Source organism: Sinocyclocheilus anshuiensis, unplaced genomic scaffold (genome assembly GCF_001515605.1).
Source record: "Sinocyclocheilus anshuiensis isolate Anshui unplaced genomic scaffold, SAMN03320099.WGS_v1.1 scaffold222, whole genome shotgun sequence".
NCBI lineage: Eukaryota > Metazoa > Chordata > Actinopteri > Cypriniformes > Cyprinidae > Sinocyclocheilus > Sinocyclocheilus anshuiensis.
This window is the reverse complement of record NW_015542408.1, coordinates 2,012,221-2,025,629: the sequence shown is the minus strand read 5'-3', so window position 1 is coordinate 2,025,629 and position 13,409 is coordinate 2,012,221. Positions and strand designations below refer to the sequence as shown.

The following is a 13,409-nucleotide window of genomic DNA, read 5'->3' as shown; positions in this document are numbered from 1 at the left end:
GGAATCGAGTTACATTGGTCACACTTTTTTTGGTTTAGTTAAAAAAAATTATTAACTAATTGTGCTGTTTTTTTTGTTTTTTGTTTTTTGTTTTTGATTCAACAAATGAACCGGTTCATAGGTGTTATTTGCTCATGAATTGTGCTGCTTTGCCAGTTCTGTATGTTTTTGATTCACTAAAAGAACCATCTTATAAGAGTGGTTCATTTCAGGATTCAGGCTATGCTGGTTACACTGTGTTTTTGAATCACTAATAAAACCAGCTCCTAAGACTCATTTGTTCGTTAAATATGCTATATTGTTCATGCTGTATGTTTAATTAGAAGAACCGACTCATAAGAGTCTATCGTTTTGGATTTAGGCTACATGTCTGTTTTTGGTTCACTAAAAGAACCAACACATAAGAGTCATTCATTTGGGGATTCACTTTACACTGGTCGTATAATACAATGTATGTTATTTAAGTCACTAAAAGAACCGGATCAATAAAATATTTTGTTTTGGGATTTAGGCTACAATGGTCATTCTGTATGCTTTTGATTCACTTAAAGAATTGAATCATAAGAATCAATGATTGGATGAATTGGACTGCACTGGTTGCAGTCACACTGTCTCAGTTGATTTGTGTAATTTGAAAGAAGTGGAAGTAGTTCAAATAAGTACACTTGGAAAGAATACATTGGCTTTCAAGTCTTTTTCCATCCGTATAATCATACTCATTTTCTTCCACCTGAATTGCGTTGCACGCCGAGCCTCAGTTTACCACCTTTAGTTTCACAGAAAAACAAAATTAGATTTGGTCTGGATGCAAATGTCAGGTGCTGTTCTTGCTAAAGAGGTCCTCATTAAGAAATGTTCAAATGATGCACCAGCTGACGCATGATCACAGTAGCCCCTCTTTAGCTCAGCAGAGACATGTGTTGTGAGGTAAATTATCTAGATTTAAGAAAGGCAGACCTTTTATAAAAAGTCTGCAGTATGCCTTTTTCAAGCAGTCAAAACATCTTTTTTCCCTAATTTTTGCCCTGAAACTTTATAAACTTTTTAATTCGCTGTTCTCACTTTTTTTCCCCTCTTCATCTCTTCTCTTTTCTCATTCTGTAAGCCAACACGCCTCAACCTCTCTTGTGCCTGACTCTAAGTTCCAGTTCCTTCTCTTGGCCCCGGGCTGCGTCCATCTGCCTCCCCACGCACTGATCCCTCATTCGGCATGACTGTGAAATTAGGGCCTGGAATGGAGAGAAAGGCGCCTCTTTGCTCTTAATATCTGTTGGAGGGAAAGGGGAAAAAAAACTGCAGGTAGCTGGCATGGGTCAGTGTTATGAATGCTGGGCAGACAAAATAACAGGGTTAAACCACAGATAGCACAGGAGTAATCCAAAGGGCCATGTGTGGAAAAAGAGCCCGAGCTCGGGGCCTTCCAAGCAGCCTTAGTCTCTGAGGGCACCATGTTGGGTCTGAGTGATAAAATGTTCTGGGCTGCCATATGTGGAAGTGTGTGTGTGTTTTAAACACCCCACTTCGATTAGAGCTAGTTGACCTGTCTCACCCCCAGGCTACTGGATCGCTACAGCTGCTAGTCTTCTTGTAACGCATCCTGGAATGAAGTGGATCTAGATCTGGTCCTTCAAGCCCTGATTGCACGGCAAGAGAAACCCACATTATCTGATCCGCCTGGCTCGCGGCTGCGAGTTGGCTGGGGGGAGATTGGGTGTTGTTGGCTTGGACTCTGCAAGGAAAAAAAAAACACGTAAGTCTAAGAGTCACGGCCATCTTCCATCTGTCAGTGGTCGATTGGGACGCAGGGGGAGAGGAGGGGACATGCTAAGCGGCTTCCCAATTGGCCGTGCCAGTCCAGTGGTGTGTGTGGGACCGTTCCAGCTCTGGCGTGACAGCGGGGGCAGGCCCGCTGGCTGCTGATTGGCAGCGATAAGTGCCGGGCTGCTGGGGTCAGCATATGGCAGGGTGTGATAGCGGAGAGAGTGGAAGAGCTTTGGGTCATAGCCTCCTTCCTTCTGACTCTGGCTTTTCCAAAGGCAACCGAGCTGATGGAAGCAGCAGGCCAGCGCTTCCCCTTTTGTCCCCATGCTTGAGCGGCCCGCGAGTGCACACACACACACACGACGTAGCCACAGCCAAACGCCTAACGGGCAGCGCTGCCCCACACTGCCAGCTCTCACAATGGGCCCTATTGTGTCCCAGTAACAACGTGGTCTGCTGGTGTGTGTGTGTGTGTGTGAAGGGGGATGGAAGGTTGCACTATTCACTAATTGTCCCATCAGTGCGAAAAAGGGGGTAGAACAGATTAAGGGGGGGTTTTGGGTAATGGTGGGGTCAGTGCTTAATTGCTTTTGCCATTTTCTTTCTCTTTCTGTCTGTCTATGTCTTTATTTTGTGCATTAGTCATTATTGTAACTGCAAAAGTTGTTTTTTTCCAGCACAGTTCACATCAGTGGCATTAATATGTCAATCAATCACTGAGCCAGCCACTCCTCCTAACTTCTCTCCTGTTTTGACCTGTTAGCACCGACAGCTTCATCCCCAGACTTTCCAGTCAGTCAAACACAGGCCGTGTGTGAATGAGTGAGGTGCAGGGTGTGTTAACAGAAAAGAAAATGTTGTTGTGTAGCCCCCTCCGGCTCGGGATAGATTGGTAAACAACAAGCTCCCTGGGGGTGCATGGCGATGGGAAATGTGGGTCTGACTCTTACGAAGTGTTTAGGATGCGCTGCAGGCTTCTCATGAAGTTTGTGGTTAGTGTAGCAGAGACGCATGTCTGTCTCTGTCTGTCTATCTGTCTATCTTTGAAAGTTTGTCTCAAAAACAGCTTTTTGCATGTATTTCCAAATTAGTTCTATGAATTTTTATTAGTTTTATGAAAGTTTTACTTTACTTTTTTAATGACTTCTGAATCTTATCTATTGTTCTATCGTTCTGTCTGTCATTCTAACATTCTGTTGTTCTGTCTATCATTCTGTCTGTCTGTCATTCTATCTCATTTTATCTGTCTGTCATTCTATCTCATTTTATCTGTCGCTCTGTCATTCGTTCTACCATTATATCTGTTGTTCTGTCTCCCTGTCTTTCTGTCTTATCTGTATGTCTTTCTGTCTATCGTCTATATATTGTCTGTCTGTCTTTCATTTATTCTATTGTCATTCTGTCGTTCTATCTATCTATCTATCTATCTATCTAGCTTCTCATGAAGTTTGTGGTTAGTGTAGCAGAGACGCATGTCTGTCTCTGTCTGTCTATCTGTCTATCTTTGAAAGTTTGTCTCAAAAACAGCTTTTTGCATGTATTTCCAAATTAGTTCTATGAATTTTTATTAGTTTTATGAAAGTTTTACTTTACTTTTTTAATGACTTCTGAATCTATCTATTGTTCTATCGTTCTGTCTGTCATTCTAACATTCTGTTGTTCTGTCTATCATTCTGTCTGTCTGTCATTCTATCTCATTTTATCTGTCTGTCATTCTATCTCATTTTATCTGTCGCTCTGTCATTCGTTCTACCATTATATCTGTTGTTCTGTCTCCCTGTCTTTCTGTCTTATCTGTATGTCTTTCTGTCTATCGTCTATATATTGTCTGTGTCTTTCATTTATTCTATTGTCATTCTGTCGTTCTATCTATCTATCTATCTATCTATCTGCCTGTCTGTCTGTCTGTGTCTGTCTGTCTTTGAAAGTTTGACTTAAAAAACATCTTTTTGCATGTATTTCCTAATTAGTTCTATGAATTTTTATTAGTTTTATGTAAGTTTTACTTTACCTTTTTAATGACTTGTAAGGGGTGAATCCAGTATGAACTACCCCAGAACATTCCTGCAGCCTTTGTTCGTAGTAAGAGAAATTACATAATCAGTCAAATTTTTAGGGAGGGTGGAATATTCTAGAAGTGTCTAGAATTGCCTAATTCTACATGAATAAGGGCCCAAATAAAAAGAAAAAAGTAATAAAAATATCTGATATCATCTGATATTGTTTTGACTGGTAGAGCTGTGAAGATAATCCACAGAATTGGATAATAATGTATTATTTTATTTAAATGTTGCAAGTTTGTCCAGCGGCGCATCAGAACCTGCTGAAACATGTTAGAAGATAAACACTCCTTGTGCAAATTTAGACCTTGACTGTTTCTGCGAAGCTAAATGTGATTTAAAGAATTAATAGCCATGGCATTTGAAAGCCGTGGTGAAAAATCTCCACTCTCAGTAAAACCACAAAATCAGGTTACTGTTTAAAAAAGACATGCACAGGAGGCAAATGGCAAGCCCACCTTCACTCATTCCTACTAATCAGGCCCGCCACGTACGTGTAGCTCGGCATACACGCAGCCCTCTCTGATAGCATTAGCGCTGACTTGCACGTCGTGAATGTTAAATAAATGTTGCATTTGCAACGGCAGCACGCACATCACTTTCCCCCTGGGGCGTGGGGACAGGACGCAGGGCGATAAATCGGGCCGGCCGCTCTCGGGGCTGTATTTCACGAGCCCTTCAATTTGGTTTCAGCGGAGATTAATAGGAGAGGCTGTGATGCTGGAGCCCGGGCCCAGATCAGTGTCTCGGAGCCCCAGGCAACGGTGCATTAGCCTGGGCTATCTCTCCTCTCATCTGCTTGTGCCACGCGGAGACATTGGCCGTAATGACGGGGATATGGCAGCCAGCCGCAGCACCGTGCCTCGCTAATAAAATCACTGTTAGGGCCACGATATCAGCAGGCATCAGATGGACAAATAAACTGATTAGCCTGCACTTCAGGGCACACATAGATTTCTGTAATTATACTCTGTAAAACTCCTCAAATTTGATTATTTGTGTGATGTTTTTCTCTGACACTTTTCTGATCTCGTTCTCTTTCTCTCTGCCTCTCCAGCATTGGTGCGGATGAATTTGTATTGGTGGATTTTGGCTGCTCATATCTTCATTTTTAAGGTTTATTTTCTAAGTTGGTTTGATCAGCATTTTAATATTTACTGCAGAATTTTTCAGTGTGTACAAGTGGGTAGATCTGATTAGATTTCTTAATCGATGGCAGATCTTAACAGCAAAAGTTAGTTTGAAGTGTAGACTTGGAAACACTCCATTTAAAGGAATAGTTCACATAAAAATTACAATTTGCTGAAAAATTACTCATTCTCAGGCCTTCCAAGATGTAGATGAGTTTGTTTCTTCATTGGAACAGGTTCTTGAGAAATTTAGCATTACATCACTTGAGATGAAAATTAGATGATAAAAACTAATAATCTGCAATAAAATACAGGTCCTCTATTAATAACATTGCATTCTTCATTGGAAGTCGTCTTATCTGAATCAGAAAAGAAATATCCACATCAAGCACAGTTTACAATTGAAAACAACAGTCTAAAACCATTCTAAACAAATATTTTGGTGGATTTTGATGTGAGAAGACAACAGGGAGGAACTGGAGGAAGCGTTATTATGGATTATGGACTGACTGGAAGTAATGGTTTAAAGTTAAAGTGCCTTAAATGGATTTGTTCCTTACAAACATGTAGCTTTTTGCTTCACAAGAGGCTAATTGATAAACTCTTGTGGATTATGGTCATATTTTTATCAGGTATTTGGACTTTCATTCTGACGGCACCCATTCACATCGGTGAGCAAGTGATGTAATGCTTAATTTCTCCAAATCTGTTCTGATAAAGAAAGAAACTCATCTACATCTTTGATGTTCTGAGGGTGAGTAAATGTTCAGCAAATTTCATATAGGCTGAACTATTCCTTTAAGCAGCGTGACTGAAACTGTAAATCGGCTAAGTGATTTCTCACAGGGTTTGACAGATGTGTCCTGACAAACGCACCCGTGGAGACCCTGCGGATTGTGGTTTGAGTGAGCGGACTCCTCTGTGCGTATCCCACCGAGTTGTGTGTGAGGATACGAGAGCTGTTCAGCAGCCGGACAGTGGCTCTCTCTGTGGGGCTGCGGATCCTGTTCTGGGTTTCTTTTGAAAGGTGCCAATGCTGTCCTACAGAGGAATTCTCAGCACAGATAATAACAAGCACACCATGTGGAGAAAATGACTGGTCATGTGTGTAATTAAAATGAGGCGTGTGTGTGTGTGCAATTTGGGACAGTATTCTCACCGGGCTCCTCAGTTACTGTTCTGTGTTAATTTGCAAGGTGAGAGCAGGGAATAGCTTTGCTCTCGGAGAGTGGAGATATTGGCCGTGACACACATTCGATTGTCCCAGAACTCTCGGATGAACTGATGTTTCCAGGCACAAATGTCCTTTGAGATGCCCCGTTTTTATTTGTGTTCATATTGTATTTTATTATTCATTTAGGCATCAGTTCAGTATAATGAATATGTTGTAGCTGAAATTTAAAATTGGATTTTAATTGAGGGGACAAACTGGATGCAGAATTAACTTAAACGGTTAGTTCAACCAAAAATGAAAATTAGCCCATAAATTACTCCTCCTCAATGCATCCTAGGTGTATATGACTTTCTTCTTTCAGACGAATCCAGTCAGAGTTATATAAAAAATTGTCTTTGATCTTTCAAGCTGTTCAATGCCAGTCAGCGGGTGTTGCATGCATCAGTCCAAAAGAAGTGATTTTTATATAACACCGACTGGATTCGTCTGAAAGAAGAAAGTCATATACACCTAGGATGCATTGAGGGGGAGTAATTTATGGGCTAATTTTCATTTTTGGGTGAACTAACCCTTTAAATTAAAAAATTTGAATGTAAAGAAAGTGGAATTACAATGAATTGAAATTCAAGTTCATGTAACTAACTTTTAAATAGAAAAACAGATTTACAAACTTTGAATGTTGAAAAGTTTGGGGTCAGTAAGATTTTTTTGTAATGTTTTTTAAGTCTCTTATGCTTAACAAGGCTGCATTTTTATTTTTATTTTTGGAAAATACAGTAAAAACAGTAATATTGTGAAATATTATTACAATTGTAAATAACTCATTTATATTTTAATATATTTTGAAATGCAATTTAAATTTTTCTGTGATGGCAATGCTGAATTTTCAGCATCATTACTCCAACCTCAATGTAACATGATCCTTCAGAAATAATTCTAGTATGCTGATTTGTAGCTCAAGAAACATCTCTTATATTATTAATGTTGAAAATAGTTTTGCTGCTTAATATACACTACCAGTCTAAAGTTTTGAACAGCAAGATTTTTAATGTTTTTTAAAGAATTCTCTTCTGCTCACCAAGCCTGCATTTATTTGATCCAAAATACAGCAAAAGCAGTAATATTGTGAAATACTTTTACTATTTAAAATAACAGCTTTCTATTTGAATATATTTTAAAATGTAATTTATTCCTGTGATCAAAGCTAAATTTTCAGCATCGTTACTCCAGTCTTCAGTGTCACATGATCCTTCAGAAATCATTCTGATATGCTGATTTGCTGTTCAACATTTATTATTATTATTATCAAAATTTAAAGCAGTTGAGTACAATTTTTTCAGGATTCTTTGATGAATGGAAAGATCCAAAGATCAGAATTTGGGAAAGAAATTTTAGAAATTAATACTTTTATTTAGCAAGGCTGCATTAAATTGATCAAAAATGATGATAAAGACATTTATAATGTTACAAAAGATTTCTATTTCAGATAAATGCTGTTCTTCTGAACTTTCTATTCATCAAAGAAACCTAAAAAAAATTCTACTCCGTTTTCAACATACTAATAATAATAATAAATGTTTTTGAGCAGCAAATCAGAATATTACAATGATTTCTTAAGGGTCATGTGACACTGAAGACAGGAGAAATTATGCTAAAAATTCTGCTTTGAAATCACAGGAATAAATTACATTTTAAAATATATTCAAATATAAAGCAGTTATTTTAAATAGTAAAATATTTCACAATATTACTGCTTTGTTGTATTTTGGATCAAATAAATGCAGGCTTGGTAAGCAGAAGATAATTCTTTTATAAACATTAAAAATCTTACTGTTCAAAAACTTCTGACTGGTAGTGTATTTCTGTGAAAACAGTAATGTTTTTTGTTTTTTTCAAGATTCTTTGATGAATAGAATTTGTTTTTCATTTATTTTGAAATAGAAATCTGTAAATCTGTCAAACTGCTAGAAAAAGAAAAAATCCTACTGACCCCAAATTTTTTAAACTGTTATTGACATTTCATCACATTTTTGTGGTCCAGGGTGGAATGAAACTTCATTTCCCAGAATTATCTGTGTTAATTCTTTGAATTACAGTCAGTAAATTCCTCTTCTGTCATTCCAATTCATATTCCAATTCCAAATTCCTGTGGAGTGTGGCCAATTCAATTCAAATTCACAATCATGAATTAAAAGGGAGCTAATTCTTTAAATTTTCACCATCGTCATTGTTTTGTTATGCCAGCGGTTCTGATGTCTCTCAGAGGTCATTGTCGTCTACCTAAAAGTGTTCGCCAAACACCATTTTGTAATAGAGGAGTTGTCAGGGTCAAGGTGGCTGACATTACTTTGACATCGTAAAAAGCTTCTCCTCCTTTCCAGAGGCGTGCTTCTGTTCTCCAGCGCTGCCGCTGGCTTCGAGAGGGGGAGGGAATGAAATCGAGGGTAGCAGGAGTGATCAATTTGAAAGCTATCAGCACCAGCATGTTCGGAGTGCTGAATTAACACACCACCAGGGACTGTTCCTGGAGCCCACCACGAGCCCTTCACTCCTAATGTGCTAACAAGCTCACTTTTGCTGTCTCTTCAGTGGCAATTTCTCTCTTTCCTTCCAGAGCCCAGGAGTTCAGCGCGGTGACAATGAAAAGCTCCAAAGGAGAGGGGGGAAGAGGCCTTTCATCCACAGGGAAAATGAGTTTCTGGTAATGCACAAAAGGCTCTTTTTTATCCTCCTCTCCTCTTCTAGCATGTGATGCTAGAGAGGGTGCGAGAACCCGGCACGCACTCTCTTAAAAGGACTTTCTCCTTTTTAACAAGCCGTCATAAAAAAACACCACCCATCAAAAATTCAATTACAGTGGATGCCGGGTTATATGGGTGAATACATGGTGCAAAAAAGAGAGAAGGGAAAAAAGAAGAACTGTTTTTCCCTTTACCTCTCTCTTTGTGACACACAAAGAGCATCTGAAGTCAACAGCGGAGAGGATTTGTTGTCTTGGTGACAGGGTGGCATTAAAGGCTCATCTCAGGTTCAGGATGGTGACCACATGTTGTGCGGCTCTGAGAGGGCTATTAAGATGCACAGTGGTGCTGCTCACGCTCTGCTCTCGCTGGTTGGAATGGTTGCCCAGTTGTAGCCGGACTATCAGCATAAAAGCTGGTCCACTTTGCAGCTTATTCTAGACATGAGGCATCTACGAGTCGTAGTCAAGACTAGTCCCAGTCAGACCCAGACCAGTAACAAACCCCCAAGATCCAGATCTTGACTAATACCAGACAATTCAAAACCAAGACCTCTCAAGACTCTTAGACTTTTTAGTCTAAAACCAGGTTCTTCATTTTAGTGACCTGAAATGAAGAAAAAGCCGCAGCTTTCCAATTCCAGCTTCAAAACTTTTTGTATATTTGTACTTTTTTAAAATATATATTTTAGATTTTTTTAGATCAAATATTTTAGATGTAAATATTTCATCGTCATATTCATGAAATGGCATCTAAGTTTTAACTTCTGTTTTGTGCAGATGTACTCTACTGTAGATTTTTTTTTTATCTCAGTCTCACCAAGGTTGCATTTATTTAATCAAAAATACAGTAAGAACAGTAATGTTGTGAAATTTTATTACACTTTAAAATAGCCATTTTCTGTTTAAACATGTTTTAAAATGTAAGTTATTCCTGTGATGGCAAACCTGAATTTTCAGGAGGCATTACTCCAGTCTTTAGTGTCACGTGATCCTTCAGAAATCATTCTAAATTGATTTGGTGCTCAAGAAAAATTATTTTTATTATCAATTTTGTAAGCGGTTGTGCTGCTTATAACGGAAACCATGATACATTTTTTAGGATTCTTTAATTAATAGAAATTTCAAATAAAGCAGCTGTTATTTGGAACATAAATCTTTTGTAACATTATAAATGTCTTTAATTTAAAATGTAATTAATGCATCCTTGCTGAATAAAAGTAATAATTTCTTTAAAAAAATTTACTTACCCCATACTTTTGAATCTTTTGAATGGTAGTTATATTATTACTTTTATGTTGTATATACAAGTCTGATTAATTTCTTATGTATATAGGATTTTGTGTATGTATTTTGGCTGGCAAGTTTTGTGGAATATAAATTAGTCTGTGGCTGCTGAATTATCTGTTAGTAGTTCATGAGGCACTTTTAGTTTTAATAATTTGGAAGTGCAGAACAGGGAGGCTACAGCTGATGTCTTGAATTCATTTGTAGCAATTGTGACTGAATGTTTTAGTCAGTGAGACCATATGAATGCTATTCTAAGCTGTTAACACGGCTGTCAAGACTGTCACGGCTCTGTCATGTTCTGCTTATGGTTGTAGTACAGCATGTGTCTAATTACGTCGCACCCACAGACACTTTCTCTAGCTGCTTTCTCTTCTCCTCTGTGGGAACCTCTCACCCACTCGCGCTAGGGTTCGCTCTCAAACAGCGGGACCCGTCGGCAGGAAACAGGTCTGCTGGAGACAGGAAAAGGCAAACGACAGATCTGCGTGAGTGTTGCGCTTCCTAACGGAGACGCTTCCTACGTGTTCCTCTTCACCTGCAGACACACCCAAAGAACTAGAGCTGAGAATATCTTCCCCCTGCCTCGTCCCAGCAGGACCTCAGTTTCTCACCGCTCCTCCATCAAGTTTTTCCAGTGACGCAGCATCCGTTGTGATCCGAACCGTGTGCTCTTGGCTTACTAAGTTATGAATGCAGCACAGACCATATGCCACCGGTCTACTTAATCAAATCGTCCCCATTAACAGAATCCCTCCGTTTTTAAACCCATACAGCGACATAATCCAATCCCTTCCATTTACTCAAAACCATCATTTTTCTTAACCGAATAACACAGACAGTAAGATGTCCATTGATACCCAATGTCACCATACGTAAAGCAATGACAGCTTCGTAATACGGTTTACAGTATGATGGGAGAATTATTAACCCATGGCATCCTGGCTAACTGTTTGACCCCTATTGATGTGTTTTTGTCGCTTATGAAATCGATGCACCAATCTTGTTTGACTTTAACTCGTATGTTTATCAGCTACGAAGAGAGAGCGAGATATCTGGAGACGATAGTCCAGCACCACTTGGAACCGACAACATTTGAGGACTACGCGGCTCGTGTTTTCTGCCCTGCACCTTTCCACCATCTTCCCTCTGAAGCAGGTGGGCATTGACTAAATGAATCGATTCTTAATTCATCTGTCATTTTACACCACTCACTGTTCACCTTCACTCACAATTTCATTCAGTTCCAGGCTTATAGAATCACATGCACACGTAATTTCTGTCCAGTCATTACATTTACATTTTCATGCATTTTGCAGATGCTTTTATCCGAAGCAACACTGCATTCGATATACAAAAACACTACCATTCAAAAGTTTGGTGTCATTAAGATTTTTTGGTTTTTGAAAGAAGTCTGTTATGCTCACCAAGTCTGCATTTATTTGGTCAAAAATGCAGTAAAAAAAAAACTAAAATTGTGATATATTATTACATTTCAAACACCAACTAGAGTTATCACTGTTGATAACAGTCGTGCAGCTTAATATTGTTGCAGAAACCATGATGCATAGAAAGTGAAAAAACAGCATTTATTTGATTCGATAAATGTCTTTACAGTTACTTTTGACCAATTTAATGCATCCTTGCTGAATACAATTTCTTACAAAACAAAATCTTACTGACCTCAAATATTTGAACATGAATCAAAGCCATGGCCTTGGCATTGCTAGTGTCATGCTCTACTATTTGAGCTACAGGAATGCTAACATTAAAATGAACATGGCAGCTGAACTTGAAGCAAAGGCAGTCCAGAAGTAGCCTTAAGCCCTTTTTGTGGAAGAAATTTCTGAGAAAACAATTGCAAATGAAAATAATTTCAAGAGAATTAGTTGATCATTTCCCCCAATCACTGACTGAGAATGTAATACACAAATAGAGTCGTTATTCAAGCCTTTCATTCACATGCATGACTATACACAAATTTATTTGTGTTTTAGTTCAGTCATTGCAACACAATTTGCTTTTGGGCTGAAAAACGTAATGTATTTTATGCAAATCGAGTTGTTTTTCAAACCCAAAGCTTTTATTCTGGCTTTTGTGTTGGGCTCCTGGTACCTTCTAAACCCAAATGATCATTTTTCTTTTCTTTCTTTCATTCCCATTTAATTTTTGTTATTTGTTCTTTTGTTTATTTTGTTTCCTCTTCAGATCATAATCTTTCACTTGTGTGTATCTAAAGGTAAGATTCCTAAAGATGCCGTACACTGAGGCTGCCTGATTGTCTTTTGCGTTTGTTTGGCTTGTAACGATGTTATGAGCTCCTTCTCTTTTCGCTTCATCTTGTTTGTTCGATTCCTTTCTAGACTGAAACGTGTTCCCTTCTTTTTCCATGTTTTCTGTGTTTTGTTCAATGGGAAGTCTGGAGCATTCGTTGCATGACATGTTCACACAAGATCCCTAATACTGACCAACATTTACACTCTTCTTCACCTCTCTCTAGGTTCCTAGCATTCATGTGTGTGTCCAGCATGATCTCACAGCTTCACTCACCTTATCTTCTATTCTTTATATCACACATATGTCTGTGTATCTGTGTAAATGTCGATGGAGTCACCAGAATGGTACAGTATAACAGCTCTCATGTGGATAATAGAGCTCAGCAGTGGCAGCTGCCAACTTTTTTAGCAGCCTTTGTTCCGGAAGTATTTTTCCTGTTCCGTAAGCGTTTTTGAAGATTCCTTATAAAGAGTTCTTCAACCAACTCTTGATTGAATCACAACATATCAAAGAAAAAGGTGCAAAGTCTCTTAGGAGTGGAATTAACTATGTCACATAAATCACTGCAGATCATAATTTAATCTGATATTTTTGTGCCCGACTATTTTACCAATACGTTCTTTTCAGTAAACACTACTACCGCTGTGCTGTAATGCGAACATCCAGTTTAAATGATTGCCTTTACAACATGTCTGTATAATTTTTTTAATTAATTTTATTCATAAAGGACACATTGTTTAATTGCTAAAATTGATTAAATGTCACAGTTAAGGCATTTATAATATTACAAGAGTTTTAGGTTTCAAATAAATGCTGTTTTTTTTTTTTTACTTTCTATTCAGCAAAGAATACTGAAGAAATTATATCATGGTTTCCATAAACGCCTTAAGCAGCACAATGGTTTTCAATAAATCATAATCATAAGAAATATTTCTTGACCCTGACGACTGGAGTAATGATGTTGAAAATCTTTGCATTAC

The 13,409-nt window shown here is 38.3% G+C and overlaps 1 protein-coding gene across 2 annotated transcripts in view; it reads left to right on the top strand.

Moving 5' to 3' along the window:
- The window catches only part of LOC107693153 (ral GTPase-activating protein subunit alpha-1-like), a 67,230-nt gene extending 54,046 nt beyond the window's left edge, over positions 1-13,184 (top strand). The window contains exons 39-40 of one of the 2 annotated variants that reach the window (XM_016492429.1): positions 11,186-11,310; positions 12,361-13,184. In XM_016492429.1, the coding sequence (XP_016347915.1) occupies positions 11,186-11,310; positions 12,361-12,389 (154 nt within the window). In that variant the 3' untranslated portion in view covers positions 12,390-13,184. The remainder of the gene's footprint in view (positions 1-11,185; positions 11,311-12,360) is intronic. The other variant, XM_016492430.1, reaches the window with a different exon arrangement.
- The last annotated feature ends 225 nt before the right edge of the window (positions 13,185-13,409 follow it).